This window comes from Neolamprologus brichardi, chromosome 23 (genome assembly GCF_056152115.1).
Source record: "Neolamprologus brichardi isolate AB-2024 chromosome 23, ASM5615211v1, whole genome shotgun sequence".
NCBI classification, from domain to species: domain Eukaryota; kingdom Metazoa; phylum Chordata; class Actinopteri; order Cichliformes; family Cichlidae; genus Neolamprologus; species Neolamprologus brichardi.
The window spans coordinates 6,648,092-6,665,347 of NC_142125.1; the positions used below are offsets into that span (position 1 = coordinate 6,648,092).

At 38.3% G+C, this 17,256-nt stretch overlaps 1 protein-coding gene across 1 annotated transcript; it reads right to left on the minus strand.

Moving 5' to 3' along the window:
• Positions 1 to 986: 986 nt before the first annotated feature.
• On the minus strand, positions 987 to 16,376 carry hook1 (hook microtubule-tethering protein 1). The gene is made up of 22 exons (XM_006790111.3): positions 16,172 to 16,376; positions 13,191 to 13,276; positions 12,118 to 12,190; positions 10,513 to 10,563; positions 10,216 to 10,348; positions 9,902 to 9,969; positions 9,605 to 9,667; positions 8,586 to 8,669; positions 6,947 to 7,110; positions 6,725 to 6,865; positions 5,515 to 5,716; positions 5,236 to 5,346; positions 5,043 to 5,130; positions 4,891 to 4,957; positions 4,659 to 4,799; positions 4,435 to 4,522; positions 3,939 to 3,970; positions 3,755 to 3,837; positions 3,574 to 3,674; positions 3,395 to 3,496; positions 2,900 to 2,968; positions 987 to 2,808 (listed from the first exon to the last, which is right to left on the minus strand). The coding sequence occupies exons 1-22, from the start codon at positions 16,214 to 16,216 to the stop codon at positions 2,650 to 2,652; spliced, it is 2,151 nt and encodes a 716-aa protein (XP_006790174.1). The 5' UTR covers positions 16,217 to 16,376; the 3' UTR covers positions 987 to 2,649.
• Between the last annotated feature and the right edge of the window lie 880 nt (positions 16,377 to 17,256).

Below are 17,256 nucleotides of genomic sequence, written 5' to 3' on the forward strand. Positions count from 1 at the left end.
GAAGCTACAAACAAACTGATGTACTAGACTACAACTGCTGTTTTTAATTACAGTTGTTTTGCTGTGGTGACTAATTCTATTTACATAAATAAAGGTTAGGATGAATTTGATATGCAGATTAGTTTTAAATGAGACGTTAAGCAGTTGTGTGTTACGTGACCCTTAAGTGTGAGTTTTAAATTGCATTGTTGTTTAATTTGCTTGTGAAAATTATCAATCAAGTTTGATATTTATATTGTTATTGCACCAACATTTCCTTTAAGGTAAACAGGTTCAAAGTCATCAAAAGATTTATCTTCCTAAATTTAAATAATGCAACTTCTTCGTCACCAATTGGAAGTATTTTTATTTTGTTTTTACTGTTTATTCAAAATATCCGAGGCCTGCATTTCAGAAACATGTACAGTTATTGCCCCAAAACCGAGGAGGTCATTTCAACAATCAGTTGAAATTTATTATTCACAATTAAAATGCTCTGGTACTTATCCAACTAGTTCAAAAACTACAAACATTCAAGTTTTAAAATGTATAATATAGTACATAAAAAAACTAAAGTAAAAAATAAAGCAACAAACTAAAAGCATTTCTATTCACAGAGTTCTTAACTGATCTGAAAAGGAAAATTAGCAACCAATGCAGAAAATTATAAGTGTGATGCAAAGTCGACCATGATGTGCCCTCACACATTATATAATATCAACACCCAACTCAAAAATAGAGACTAACTCAAAAGTGCCCTACAAACACCCTGGACTTTATTAATACTCCATGCTCCATCATCCATGCTCATTTCCCGGAAAAGGAGTCCTGCTGATGTTTACTTGTTTCTAATGGTCTAGAGCTGAGTACAGAGTAAAATGACTCAAACTACATGTACCGGAACACTCCCAGGTTTATGTCAAGGCTTGCTGAATTATACAATCTCGCCAAGAAATCTTCTATTTATCAAAGTGTAGCAAACAAAGAAGACTGTTGCAATTTCTTTGATATCAGCCTTTGGCTGGACTAGTGTTCAGTAAGAACTAAAAGTTGAAACTGAGGTGATAAATTCACAAACAACAGGCTTGAACAGTAAGTATTTGGGACCATTTTATCTGAGTGTATCTGAGCTACAGGTGAATGATCTAGCATCATCCACACACAACAGCAGGGTGAAAAATACAGTATGAAAATGCGAATTTGAATTATTCTGGAGCCTGAACTTTTGGCTCACAGTGATGATTTGCACACACCGACCACATCATCTGAAACCTTTGGTTTGTGTGGATAATGAGGATACCGCTGTACACCCCCAAGTCATAAAATAATACATTATACATGTTTAGAAAAACAAAATGCATTTATTCACAAGAAATCCAAAAGCATTAAAATTTGAACTGCTTACAACCCAGAAAGTTTATAATGCCTTTCCCCTACACTTTTTTTTTTTTAATCCATTTACTCACAGTTCTCTGTGCTGTGCTACACTTGATATCACCTAGTTTTAGGAGTCACTGCTTTTTAACATCAGAAATCTATAATCTTCATTCACTCAAAAGAAAAATAAAAGCAATATTAGATACTCCTATGCAAAATTATAATAGAATCCAATTATGTGTTGTGAAACTAGTGCAGTTTAACTAGAAGGTGTAACAACAGGCAGCCAGAAACCAACAACCTGAAAGACAAATTCTGCTCCTTTATAGTGCTGTTAACCTCTGCTGACACTAAAGAGCCTGAATACAACCTGATTAGAGTAAGAAAAAAAAAAATCAAGTTACAATTTGAAGGTACTATATAAATGTTCAACCTGATTCTGACATTTGGATCAAAGGCTGGTGTTAAAATCATGTTTACATTACAGTTGTACAAATTTAGAGACTACAGTCTTGGATAGTCACTGCTAAATATGATTCAAGAAGGCCCAGCAGTTTTTACTGTGATCACATCACTCCCTGGAAATATAGAAAAATATTCCTGGATTTACTTTAAACGGTTTAGGATTTTCACAGCTTTACACAATAAGCTTTTTTCCGTTTTAGTAAAAATCTTTAAGTGGCTGAAGCATAAAAGCAGTTGGTGGCCAGCACCAGACACAGAACTGATTTTCCAAAGCTTCTTTGTGTTTTTCATCAGATGCTGCTGTTTGATGACCGCGTCACCATCACTGCATACTTTGACTGTTCAACTTGGACGTATTTCAACAATCATCTAAAGTTACAAGTTCTCGGCTTTAGTGTTCATTAATATCACATTCGTTAAAACGAGTGGGCTCAAACTCTATATTAAATATTGTTAAGCAGTCAGTTATGTTTCTCTTAGTCCTGACAGGAGATAAATGAGCTGATTATAACAAGCATTCAGCTGCACAGCAAAGCAAAGACAGGGTAGAAATGTGTTCTAGTCTACTCTAGAGTTGGTGAATTGTGCACTGCTTGAGTTAACAGTAGGTTAACTTTCTATCCAGGTTCAATGTACAGTAGGAGAGCATAAATATCATCAGATGGGTGACCTATTGGATGAGCCGATGCTCACTGATCCCAATCAGCATTTCATTGACCCCTCCCTGTCTTGAGAGCAGATGTGTTTAAGGTCACTTATGGGAGGGAGTGATGCTTATAGATTTTTCCTTAGCTGAATAAAGGGAGACATTTGGCTCTGTGACACAGTCTACTTGGAGGTAGTAGCAGGCACGCTGATTGAAAGTGCCCGACGGGGGGCATTTGAGATTTGCCGTTGCTGTGTCAGAAAGGACTGACCGGGGGACAGCATGGAGGCAGTGCGGCCCCCGAGACGTGATTCAATGGCCAGCTTCTGAAAGTTCAGACTCTGAGCACAGAAAGAAAACACTGAGTGAAGAAGAGGCAGTAGGTAAATATGCAACTGACCATCTTGCAGGCAATGTACCATTTTACTTTACCTTGTTATACCACGCCGTGACAATCAGCTTTTCCTCATACTCTCTCAGCTTTGCCTGCTCACACTGACGCTATGGGACAAATAACCAAATAATGTCAGTGCATTTAAACGAAACAATAAAATAAAATGAAATAAACAACCCTTCAACTTAAAGCAGTAAGCAGTAATGTTTTCATATAGCAATCAAAAGCTTTTCCACATCACTTCTTTCACATCAGAAAGACCCCCACAGGATAACTGAGCCAATTTCAGATCTTTGCCCTAAAAGTGAGGCAACGGGAAGTAATCTTATTTACTGGTTTCGGAAATGCAAGAAGGGAAAACATTACTGGAACTTTATAATGGAAAAGCTAGAGACTGCCATATTCAAAAACCTGGAAATTTATGGCTTACATAATTCTGATGCAGAGTTTCTTCTCTGCAAACTGACTCATTTTAGGGAAAAATGTAGTAAACATATAACTTCAGTTTGAACAAGATTAAAATGCAGATTTACTTCCAAGCTGAGAATCTGCTTGTCTCGGTCTGCAACCTGGTTCCTCAGAGCCTGGATCTCAGCAGTAGCAGGATTCAGCTTAGGGTCCAATGCTCGGATCACCTACAGTAGGAACAAAGGAAATGAAATACTAACACAGACAATACTCAAAGTAACGAAACATGAATAATATTACCCACACTGCGAGCTTTCTCCAAATACATCTTGTATCTCTCCTCCATGGCTCTCATGTCATCATCCTTCTTCTTAAGAGCAGCCATCAGCTCATCCACCTTCAGAGCTTTCAAATAAAATAGCAACACTTATAACTAAGCCATCACTTTGTGTCTAGTGTTGAGGATGACGCAGCGTGCAACTTACAGGTTTGAGTGTTGTCAGGCTGAAGGTCCTCCAGCAGCTCTTTCTTCTTCATGATTTCATCCTGGGCCTCGTTCAGTTGGACCCTGAAGGGGAAGAAAAATGCTGCTTCTTTACCTCCCTCTACTGGAAAACATAGAAATTCATTTTGCACCCCTCAGTCAAAGCTCAGACCAGCTGCACTTACATGTGTGCATCAAGTTTCCGCTTCAGGTTTGACTGAAAATGAGAAAATAGAAGTACAAGATTAAATGTGGTAAAGGAATTTCATTCTGGATGGCAAAAATAAATAAAAGGATTTCCACTGATACACTCACTCTAAAGCAAAAACTAACAATCAAGGCATGATTGAAAGAACTGTGCTGGCACTTTAAGGTGTTTTCTGGAAAAGTTAATTTGGCCTTCCTGTTCTTGAATTTAACCAGAGGTTTGCATCTTGCTGTAAACCATCTATGTGAATGTATACAAATGGATGTAATTACCGTGCATACATCTTTCTCTACCAATATCAATCTACCTACCTTATATAAAGTGATTTTCTTTTGTAATAGCATCAAATATATATGCTATATATATATATTTATATATAATATATATAATAGCATGTCAGCATCAAATATACCAGGCTAACATTAACTCTGCATTTTCTCTGTACTAACGCCAGCCCATTTGGGCAAACTTACATCATCAGGCTTGGATGCCTGGCTCTGCAAAGCCTTTTGAAGGTCCTCAACCTGCTGCTGCAGCTCACCGACCCGTTCTCGGCTCAATCTGAAGATTAACCAGAATGTAGAGGAATGAGAGGTTAACATCCAGATCAAATACATTTGATAAATGATGAAAATACATCAAAATAAATGTATGGAGAGAACAGCTTCCATCACATCTATCAGTGCTTGACAGAAACCTGTTTTCAGTGTCCAGTTCACTGCGAGTCTTGTGTGCTTCCTCCAGCTGGGCCTGCAGAGAAGCGATCTTCTCACGCTCATATTCTTCCTGCTGCACTCTCAACATCTTATTCTCATGCTGCAGCTGGATGAACTTTTCTCTGAACAATTACACACACATAAGTCACACACATCAGTTTGGTGGGAAAAGTAGAAATCTTATTAAGTGCAGCAACAGCAGTAAGATACTACCTGTACTCAACGGGCATCAACTCAGCAGCCAGGTTATCATGACTGGGGCTGCTAGAGGGAAGCATGCCTATATGAAATAAGCATGCAAACTTCAGATTACCATAGCAACACCACAATAACTAATGTCAGGTATGACCTTTCCTATAGGATACCTGCTTGGGAGAGTTGGTGCTGCTGAGCTTGAGTGCATCGAAGCTCCTCATTGATTTCCTTCAGAGAATCTCGCTCAATGATGATCCTCTTGTGGTGGTGAAGAAATTTTTTAACAATGTTAGTTAAAAGTTTCATCACAGCTAGAAGAAAATTATTACTTTATTATTGCTAACAAAAAAAATGCCGCTAAACCTCTTTTTCTTTCGTTGCAGTTTCATGTTTCTCCTCCAACTTCTTCATCTCAAACGCCAGGTTGTCTGCTCGCCTCGTCTCCTCAGACAACTTCCTGTGTAGCTCCTGGACCTAAATAAATGAAAATGTAATAATATAAATTCATCCACCACCAGACACATTATTGCTCATAAGATGCCAATGAATGTTATTATTACAAACAAATGATTATATTGTGAGATTTATAATTTGTGTGGATTTTGGATGAAAGTTCGAGCTGTGGTTTTGCATGTCATTTACCTGTCTCTTGTATGTCTCGAGCTGTGCACGGGCAGCATTGGCCTTGCGCAGCTCTTCCTCCAGACTGACTGTGTTTTGCATGTAAGTCATGTTGTTTTCCTCCAACAGTTTCATCTGCCTCTTTAAATCACCCAGATTCTCCAGCTTGCGCTTGTACGTTTCCACCGAAGCCTCCAGCATCACCACCCGATCTGAGCAGTTCCTATACAGCACATGGGAAAACTGAAATGTACAGTACTGCAGCACATATCTCAATTTACTGTGCCTGGAATAAGCAACATTTTAATACAGATATTAGGATCACTGCATACTTTAAAACTACCTCTTTAATTAGTTACATATTAAATATCGTAAAACAAACATTTTCCTACGCAAGAATATGAAGGACTGTAAAATATCGTCGCCGCACATTTGAGTCTCCATTATAACCGTGAACAAGAGCGTCTTCAGAAATAACGCTAAGGTAGAACATTTTGATCCAAGGTAAGCACCTTTTGTGTTTAACTTAAAAGATCTCCCAGTGCTTGCGTGAGAGATCAAAGAGCTCTAGTTTCAAAAACCTGCTGATTATCTAGTCTCAGGACACTCTTACAAAAGAAATTCAAAATCTCATTGTTTCACTTCCTGTAACATTATCGATTAAGAATTAGTCATTTACTGGAACAAGATAATCTGTACCAGCGTTACACCGATTTCATGCCAGTAAAATGACACCCCTTATTGTTAAGGTCAGAAACTCAAACATCAGCCAGTTTCACTCTTTGAAGGGTGTGGCCTTACTGCTTCTACTAGTTTTGCAGCAGGAGGCAGAAAGTGGCTGCTTGTAAACTGTCCTTCGATTACTCCCTTTAGAGGTCACCACAACAGATCATCTGTCTCCATCTGAGCGTATCCCTAGCATCATCTTCCTCCACACCAACCTTCTGTGTGTGTTCCGTCGCTACATCCATGAATCCTTTTTGTGGTCATCCACTTTTCCCTTCACCTAGCAACTCCATATTCAACATTGTTTTTTCATTGTAAGCACTAACCCTCCTCTACATATGTCCAAATAATCTCGGCCTTGCCTCGCTAACTATTTAAGTTATCCAACTGATGCAATCATTTCTAATGCTGAGCCTGAAATGCATTTTTATTTTACTGAATTTGTATGATCTTACCTCTACACAATTTAATCCTTTAATGAATCAGTTGTATTACAGACACAAACCTCAGCACATCCAGTTCATCTTTGAGAGCTCGCGATTCTTCTGCCAAGCTGGTGAGCTCATCGTTTCGGTGCTGAACTTCTATCAGCTGCTTCTCCAGCTCCTCGCAGTGGATCCGATAGTCATCCTTAGCAGCCTCCAGCCTAGAAAATGCATAATTTTTATTATTGTTTTGTTTTCACCATAGGGAGGTTCATCAGCCATTTCAAGAGGAAAGGACAAACCTGAAGTTCTCCTCCTGCAGTGTTTCTAGCTGTTGCTGTAACTGACTGTGTTTTCTTCCCGACGGCGTGCTTGGGTCATCAAATGTGTCCAGCTGATTAGCTCGGTCTGTTAGGACGTCATTCTCAGCCAATAAGCTGTTCCGTTCCTCTTGAAGAACAGCCACCTGTGCAGGGAAAGTAAGGTGAGCGAGCCATTCCCACAAGTAGTTTTAAAGTTGAACTGGTTTCATCGGGGGAAAAAAATATGACATTAAATATCTTCATTTATTTCATGCAAAGTAAAATGTCACAACATCATCGCATCAAAAGATACACCACTGCCATGAGAATTTACTTTCCCAGCTGTTAAAGCAAACAGTGCAGTTAATCCATGCTGAAAGCAGAGCACAGACAAAGTGCACTTTAAGCAAACATGTTAATGCATGGTTAGTTTTCATTCTCACTCACCAGTACCTCAAAGCTGGTTGCCAGTTTATGAAACACTAGTTTGAGAATAACATATCACTGTTAAAATTCCTATCCCATAACGTCCTTACAACTTGTCTACAACTAAAGTTGACATATATGTTCACTATTATTATTCTTATTATGACTAAAAATCACAGGTCAAGCACAGAATAATTTCAGTGATCTCGTTATAGTGCAGAGTTCTGCTAGAAGATCTTTGATTCTGACCTTCATGTGCGTGTTTCTTTGACTGACGCAACCTTTCGGCAGGATGCTTCAGACTATACACCCATGGCAACAGGCGTCCTCGATGACAACAGCATTTCCAAATGCAAGGGTAAATGATAAGGAGCCTACTACCAATGTAAGATGTCAAGACCTCTTACTGTGCGTGTAAAATATTTACAAAATGCACTTTCAATTTATCTACTACCACCAAACAAAACCATGTAAAATAAAATTATTTAGTAACTCTGTATGGCCTGTTGTAGACTAACTCAAAGCCATTTATTTTGATAGTTTGAATCTTTAAAACAACACCTAATTAGTAACACAGCAGATCAGTACAAAAGACCCATATACATTACAAAATAATGTAATGCTGCTTTTCTCAAAAGAATATGGCAAAGTCTTTAGGTTAATTACTAGAAAAACAGTAAAAATTATTAAATAAGCATTGCGTGCCCTGTGTCAAACAGAATCCCAACTGAACCGTCTGTTAGCAGAGTTAGAGTACAAATATTTAAGCAGCTCGTTTAGTTGAGTTTAGTTGCGCGGGACAGACAACCATGTTATACTTACCTCGCTACGATCAGAGAAGAGCAAGACTGGAAACAGAACAAATCAATCTGTCGAGAGTCCAGTTGAACAGTTGATCAGTCCCTATGCTAAAATTAGTCTGCCTGTTCAGTGATGAATGAGGCCTTGTAGCAGTGGCAGAGCATGGGCTGAATGCCACGGTAGGACAAGCTGAGCCCAGACTCTAAGCTCATCGTCATTCTGCCACAGCAGCTCCACACAATGGAGCAAAGCATTACACAATTCCTGTTTATACTGTACATAGACATGTATGTGTGGAGACATAGAGACCTGAATATCAGCAAAGTAAGGCAAAAGAGCGCTAGTCAATCAGATTCAAGAAGATTTCTCAATAGAAATTCTCCTTGGCTGTGTGTAACAGGTCTGCACTCACCTGTAGGTCCAGCTCTTGACATCGCTGGGTTAGCGCTTCCTTCTCTGTCTGAAGTTCAGCGAGGTCCTCAAGAGCTTTTTTCAGCTGGACACATGAGGATTTAGAAGTTAAATTATCGAAGAGAGACACTGATGTGATTCTCACATGGATGAGAAAAAGCAAATATCAAATGGCTTAAAAGTTTTTCTTTAAAAAAAAAAAAAAAAAAAAGCTAAGTTCAAGAACTAAGCATAAAATACATTACTCATAAAATCAATACGAAACCATCAATGTTCCCTGATTCATTTTCCCATTGAAGATGCAGATCTCCAGCGCTACATGTGCAGTTCATGTCAGTACTTGAGCTGTGGTAGTCTCTGCACAGTGACAATGTTCTTCCTCAAACACATCAAGGAAAATAAAGGCTCAAGTTACACAAATAAGTTGGGTGGACTCCTTTGAAATGGCAATATTATCAGCAGCTGCGATGCCAACTGCCTGACAAAAGTTACATTACTGACTTATGCAGTTTGCACAGTACAGTAACGCTCCAAGAACAAGTCAATAAACCGACAAGCTGAACAAGCCAACAATTTAAATTACATACACAGGTCCTTTGCTTGACTTAGCACAAGCAAATTAGAGTAAGCTGAACTACTTTTGACTTTATGCATGTTAGAAAAAACATAATATTAAATACAGCTAAAGTTTTAAATTATGAGGTCAGTATGTGTGCAAGTAATATCCATGAGCCAAACGCTGAGGTTGCAAGCGGCTCTAAAGGAACATTTTAACTGCAAAGAAATAGAGTAGCGGCTGTCACTCAGGTGGCAGATCAGGTCGTCTACCAATCGGAAGGTAGGTGTCTCAATCCTAATCTGCTCCGGTCCACATGTCACAGTATTCTTGAGCAAGATACTAAACCCCCGATTTGCCCCCTGATGCATTCATATCCACCATATCGCGCCAAATGGGCATTACAAATGCATTTAACAACACACTTTCTTTCAGAATGAGTGGGATATAATAATAATACTAACCTGCTGTTCCAAGTCCCCAGACAGCTCTGCTGCAAATGGGGTCTTGGTCTCTTTACTCATGAGCTGAAGAGGAAAATGGAGCAGAGTTTATTACATACACTAACTGAAAAAGCTGCAAAGCCTCAACCTATTTCAGCATATGCAAGCAAATACTCGAACCTCCTTCATACACTATTGCTGCTGCTGAAACAGTTACTGTTATTTAAAATGGCTGAACTGCTCAGCAAAGCTGTTTCTGAGTATCCTTAATAAAGCTAATTTGTCAGAGCAAGTAATGTTGTATTAAAACAGGCTGACCTCCTGGATGGCTGTCATGACAACATGCTGCACAGACTCTTCCAAGGTCATGATGATCTGAATGTATTCTGGTGATATAATGAGGGAGATTAAATCACACAAACGTACACACCATTGCAATATTTTGTCAAACTACCAAATGCAGCACCTGTCCTCACTGGTTTCTAATCTAGGCCATCTCATAAACTCCGTCTTTGTAAGTGACATGTTGCAACATTTTTATTTATTTTTTTACATTTTGCTCCTGCAAAATGTATTTAATTTGGTTTTTCATGAGTGTAGAGATTATGTGTAACACACAAGCAGCAACATACCCTGTTTGCGCTCACATCTGACTGCACAGCCCAGTATAAGCTGCAGAAGTCTCCCCAGTTCAGTGTGGTCTGAATGCTCTGCCACCAGTGACACATCTGGCAAGGGAAAATCTGAAATTTCCTGGGATAAGACCTGAAGGTGCACAGAAAATAAAAGCTGCACATTAACTTTTCACTAAAGCTTTTCTCTAAGATGTAGAAAAGCCGTAAACAACTGTTTATAGGTTTTCAGATTCTGTAGTCGTCTCTACCAATGACTTAACATCTCTGCATAAACAAGGATTACATACTTCATACCTCATTATAATAGTCAACCACCATCTGAAGTATCTTTTTCAGGTTGTTCATCTGAGGAAAGATATAAAATATTCTCATATTTGTTTTATATCGATCAAAATGAACAAACAACAATGGAAAACAATATACGTTCATGCAGACCGAAAAAAGAGAAAATTTTCAATCACACATTTGAAAATGTCCTTTTTCATGGCAAATATTTTGAGTTGCATAGTAGATTAAGTGTTATCATTCATGTTAATGATAACACTTAAGACCAAATTAGGTATTTTAATCGCTCATCATCAAATTTCTGCTCAGCCACCTCTGATTTGCCTGAAAATCTTATGGTTTAAAATCTAAAGTTATATAGCAATTGCAGTCAACCTTCAGGTCATGTATCAAATACTTGTAGATAATTATCTATAAATATCCTTTTATTTTTTTTAAAAGGCCTGTCCAACTACTGTAAAGCCTTATTTTTGCACATTGAAATCTGAGGCAATCTTTGAACTTGAATATATCTCAAAAACTATTTTGAGCCTAAAAAAGCCAAAAATTTTGACTGGCCGCTCTATAAAAATGAATGAGTAATTTGAGACTCATAAATAAATTTTTTTTGCATATTTGCCAGTTAAAATATGAAAAAATGAAACATTTCTGTAAAGTCCCATATTTTATGACACGACAATATAAAAAAGGCACATTGCAGAAGATAATTTCTGAAGAGTATAGAGTTGTATTTAACAATAATTTAAAAAAAAAAATGAATAAAACAAGTAGAATACTATTTAACATGAAATTCTTATTCACAAATATTAAGAAAATCTTATTTACATTCAACTTTCATGCTGGACTGATCAAGAAAATGACAAGAATTTTTATTTTTGGACCATAACATTTTAAGAAAAATCTGAGATGTTCAGGCAAAAGATTTGAGATGAATGACCCACATGTAAATAAGACTTCTATTATATGCACAATAAAGCAACGATCCCCAAACCCTAGGCCACAGACCGGTACCGGGCCACGAGAGTTGAGGCTCGGGTGTAAAATTCATGGTTTTCAGGATCTTTATAGTTTTTATCATTAACTTGGTTTCTTGGGTCTTTTCCCATGTGTTATGAATAAATCTTCTTTTGTTGGTACTGGTGCTGGTTTTATTTTGTTGTATTTATCCGAGACACCTTAAAGGCCGGTCTGTGAAAATTGTCGGACATAAACTGGTCCGTGGTGCAAAAAAGGTTGGGGACCGCTGCAATAAAGGATGCGTCCATGAAAAAAAGCATTCAGGGGAGAGGACAAGGCAGCAGCAGGGAAAGCATCACAACCAAATCAATGTAGAGAAAATGGCTTTTTTTTTTTTTCCATCCTTACACTTTACAGCTGACATATTTGGACAAACATACATGCACACTTTCACCAGAAGAGAGAGCGCAGAGTCAGAGTGCACGCTTAAGCAGAACCCCTGGAGCAGCTTGGAGATCAGTGTCAAGGACAGTTTGGCAGGTGTGGAGCAAACAAAGGATTTAGCACACAGAGGGTTCAGCAAATTAGAAAAAAAAATTCAAAAAAAACAAAACAAAGTGAACAAAAGCAAACATGGGGCATGGTAGTACTTTGTACCTTTAATCTCCAGTTGTCTTCAACATCCGTTTTGATACGACTGAGCCATCCATCAGTGAACCATGCAGGGTCTCTGAAGCACAGAGATGATAAGACTTATTCTACACAAGAGTCCTTGTTTAGTCGTGTACAGTTCACATTCTTTGTTAGATATCCATGTTATGTGCATGAAATTTCTGAAATAAATGCTACAACCTTTTCTACTCAAGCTGTTTAATTTCTACAACTGCCAGCATTAGATGAGATACAACAGGCAAGTTCTTTTATTCAGCCGTGGGTTATACATGGGGAAGAGCCAGATAGAATTTAATTAGGTGAGAATGGGTTTCCATAGAAGAGACACTTTTGACTTTTAGAACAACTCTGTCAGGCAAAAGTGGCAAAATTGTTTCTGTAATAGGAGAAAATGTTTGAATTCTAAACTAACCCACTGATTGTGGATTATACGAGTAAGATATTTTCTTATTGGAAATATCTGACATGTGATAGGTGAGAGCATGCAAACTCCATTCTCGCTCTCAGAAATATCACTCAAAGCTATAACTGTGCAATTAACTGAAATTGATATTCACTTACAATTAAAACCTCCAACAAGTGTTTGAAATGGTGCTTTCACTTTGCCTTTCCTTTACAGTGGGGCACTTTCTCTGTTCTCTTTGTTAAACTAAAACGTTTAACAAATGCACTTCATTTTAAGTTAATTTTTTGTGATAAATAATCCTCATCATAATTGTGATTAAGATTGTTGCCATAATTAAGCAGCTCTACTCTGTACCCAAAATGTTCTTGCTGTGAGGGGTCATTGTCAATGACTACAATGTGGTGCTGGCCAGAAATGTAATAAGATAAGATCAGTAGTTTTCTTTTTGTTTGTGTGCACTTTAAAGCATAAGTACCCTTTCTCTCTATAGTAGAGGAACTAATGAGGGCATGAGAGCAAAAAAAATGCAAGCACATTATCCCAACTGTTCCAGCAGTGCACGTTTGACCTAATGTGGAGCAGGCAGGAGTGTGACATGAATTACTCAAGCTTAACGAAACTGGCTGGAAATAAATAAAGCATGTGCTCTCACATCTGATGCAGAGCCTGTGACATTGCTGCTCCAGTGGTCAGCTCCTCCACTGTTTGGCAGGGTGCAGGAGTGTTGAAAGTTTGCAGCTGAGAGGCAGAAAACAAAATAATATTATGATTTCTGATAAACCAAGGGAATAATATAGTAGTGCACCAGAAAATATATTTTAAAGACTTTAACTACAACATTACAAAGATTCTGAGATGCCATACAGTGCTGTGAAGTATTTGCCCCCTTTCTATTTTTTACTTCTTTGCATATTTGCAAAGAAGATTTTACCTGTTTTAGATCAAACAAATATTATTATAGAAAGAACCCTTTAAATTATGATTTTTTTAAATAACGGAACAAAGCTATTTAAACATACCTGGACATACCTGAAAAGTAATTGCCCCTTAAACCTAATAACTAGTTGCGCCACCCTTAGCAGCAAGAACTGCAAGTGTTTGTGTTAAGTGACAATGAGTGTCGCTGTGCAGGGTTGCTGTGCAGCAGTGATTCTTAAAGTGTGGGCCAGGGCCCCCTGGTGGGCCACAGTAATAACAGAAATTCAGTGTGAAATTACTCACAAGTATGTACAGTAACATGTTCATATAAATGTATTTATTTATATAAAAAGGTGATTTAAAACTGGTAACAGAACATTACTCTGACCTAAATTTACTATTATTGAAGTTTGTGCTGCAGTGGCAAGTGGGTCAAACGTTGTCCTTTATACTTTGCATATGACTGGGTAGCATTAGCAATTTATAGCCACTTATTTTTTTATTTTTTTATAAATTTTCATGGAAATTGAGCACTGTTTCATATTTTGTAAAGAGTACAGATTTAATGACGGCAGGCCCCTCTGGAATCTTTCATTTTTAAATGGGCCGCAGCGCTCTTAACTTTGGGAACATCTGCTGTGGAGGAATTTTGGCCAACTGTTCTTTGCAGAATTGTTTGAATTCAGCCACAAACTAATTGTCGGAGCAGAATTTATGTCACCATCAAGTTGTCCAGGTCCTGAAGCAACAAAGCAACCATCACACTACCACCAGCACCACCACGTTTGACTGTCGACATGATGTACTGTTTTTGAAATGGTATGATAGTTTTATGCCAGATGTAATGGGATGCAAACATTTGAAAAGGTTCAATGTGTCTTGTCACTCCACAGTATATTTCTCCAAAAGTCTTGGACATGTGAGACAAGCCTTTGTTTCCTTTTTGGTCAGCAGTGATTTTCACCTTGGAACCATGGATGGCATTTTTGCTCAATTTCCTTCTTAATTGCAAAGATCAGCCTTGACTGATGCAAGGGAAACGTGCAGTCTTCCAGGTTCCTGGTTCTTTTGTGACCTTCATGATGAGTCATTGATGGATTATTGATGATAATTTTGGTAGGCTTACCACTGTTCAGCACTGTTCCAAGTTGTCTCCATTTGTGGATAATGGGTCTCACTGTGGTTCGCTGCTACCTTTTGAGACTTTTTAGCCTGTTTCACCTTGTCAGACAGGTTCCATCTAAGTGCTTTTGTGATTTAATAGTGAAATTAAACTCAGGCTTCTAAAAACAATTTGGTTAATCACAGTTAGTTAGGATTTAAAAGGAGGGGGAGGGGCAATTTCTTTTCCAACATATATAAGCCAAGTAGGTTTGAAAACTTTTTTCCCTTAACAAATGAAATCATCATTTAAAACTGCACCTTTTTTTACTGGGATTATCATTGTCTAATATTAAAATGTGATGATCTGAAACATCATGGGACAAAAAAACAAACAACCTAAAAAAATTTAAAAAAAGAAATCAGAAGGGTGGCAAATAGTTTTCACTGCACTGTAGTTTCAAAACCCCTACAGAGAATAAGGAAGGATGAGAGGACAGAATAAGACACATCATCACTTAGCACCGTTTCATTTGTGTTCTTCTTTAGTCTTGTTTGTCTCATTTATAGCAGTGTTTTTTACTTTTCTACATTTGCAAAATGTTTCCCAAGTCAAACCACTGAATTAAAAAAAAAAAACAACAACTCAATATTGACTAAAACAATTCCAATTATAACGTTTCCCATAATCGAGCAGCACTAGGACAGAAGAAATGATAAATGTTTAGGGCAGGATGTACAGGGACACACAGGACAACAGTGGCAAAGAAACCACCGCAGACCCAAGTAAACACAAAGGCTTTCTTGCTTACATGATGATGTAAATAATTCAAGCAGCGGCCACGGTGTACGGTTAATTCTCCCAGTCTAATATCAATATCCTTCCGCAAGAACAGTGCAGCTATAGCCACGATAAAATTTAAAGACCACAAAAGCACGGTTTTGAAGAGTTTATAGGAAGTTTTACTCCCTTCATGGGACACCTTTACACATTTTCTTGTTTTTTGGCATTGGGTAAGTTGACCCGTTACTTAGTGACACTGCTGTTCAAAGTTACGGGTTCAACAAAGTGGCTTACTGACAGACACAGCAATCGTGGATCCTGGACGAGATCTCATTAACTCAGCGCTTATCCTATTACTAACCACAAGACAGGCAGCAAAACTGTTTGTTCTCTGTGAGCGCAAAGTGCCTTATTACTTGCTGCTGTTTGCTACATTTAAGCAGTTACATAACATTAGCAAAAATCCAAACCGCGACATTCCGCAAATACCCCCCTGGTTAATTGGATTAGCAGCCCGAGTCTTGCCAAGCCACATAAACGAGAGGATTTTTATCTTTGCACCTGCTAGGTGTTAACTTTACATTCAGCAGACTGCAGGACCCCCGCCCCCAGCTACATTTCCTACCTATGGGGTCACAGAGACGAACAACAGCTGCACAAGAAGCTAATCTCTCTAATAACGACCTTATTCTGCCATTACACCGTCCGAACAAATCGTCAGATTTCCTTCATTTTCTCTCTAGTTTCTTTCGTTGACACCCCCACCAGCTACGAACAGGTGACTTAAATCCCTTCCGCGGTTTCGGCGACACATTCACAAATAGACTCACCCATATTATGAGGCTTTCGACCAGCTCCGTCTTGTTTTCGTCCATTTGTTGCCTTTTAGCTTAAAGCTAAAATATTTCTTCCTCCACCTGTCGCCAAAGCTCTTCCGCTCTGTCCCTCAGCATTTGACCTCACCTGCTGCCAAAGGTGGCTATCTAACGTCAGATACGTATTTTGAAGACGAGTGAAGACCTGTCTGAATTAAGTTTGCGTAAGATGTACGCGAATAGCGTAGCTTCTTCTTCTTGCTTACAGGTTGGGTTGTTGCGAAGTGAGAGGGTATCTAAGCAGAAACCAATCGGTATTAAGATCGGGGATGATTGACGGCTGTGACTCCACACTCTGGCCAATCAGACAGTTTGATTTGAAATTCGTGTACGCCTCAATTATCTGCACAAAATAAACACATTTTTTGTCCGCTCAGTCGTTTTCTTTGCCCACCGACATTAGGGAACAGGAAAACAAAAAGGTATTAGAAGAAAATGGAGCGTGGCTAATTTAGTATTATTTATTGTGTTCTATAAAGGTTACAGTATCCATTTCCCCCAAATGAGGTCGTCATTTCACCTGCAGTTAACAGTTAAGTAGTAAAAACCCTGCTCGAGGCTACAGCATCATGACTAAAGTCTTTATACACTGATATGATAACTTAAGGAAAAACCAGACAGTATCGAATTCCCAAAAAATACAATCAGATTTGAAGGCAAAGGTAAATATTTCAAACTATTTGCTGCTTGAAACAAGTCAAACTGCAGTTTATATCATGTTTGGCTTCGCTGCTTTAAAATATTTTATTATCACACCCAACAAATTAAAAATCCTGCATAGCAAATTTTCTTAGGCAGAGCTTTAAGATAAATACTGTTGGAATGATAATCCCTAGGACACGTTTTATTGGCTACACAAGTATTTTCTGTAATCTGCACTGTTCCCAAAGAGCCACTAAAACCCTGGCAGCATGTCAGCTACTCTCTGCGAGTAAATCATTTCCCATGAAGGCAATAAATTTCTCAAGTTACCCATTTATTTTATGCCTCACATGAGGTTGTGTCTAGTTGATATGAAATCTTCTCTGTGTCACATGCTT

Bases quoted from the DNA above. Each gene is read 5' to 3' on its own strand.
- hook1 (XM_006790111.3), bottom strand. From the start codon at position 16,216: ATGGACGAAAACAAGACGGAGCTGGTCGAAAGCCTCATAATATGG. The intron at 4,523-4,658 runs GTTTCTGTCAAG...GTTAATCTTCAG, and splicing joins GAACTGGACACTGAAAACAG to ATTGAGCCGAGAACGGGTCG. The intron at 3,675-3,754 runs GTAAGTTGCACG...TTTATTTGAAAG, and splicing joins GCCTGACAACACTCAAACCT to CTCTGAAGGTGGATGAGCTG.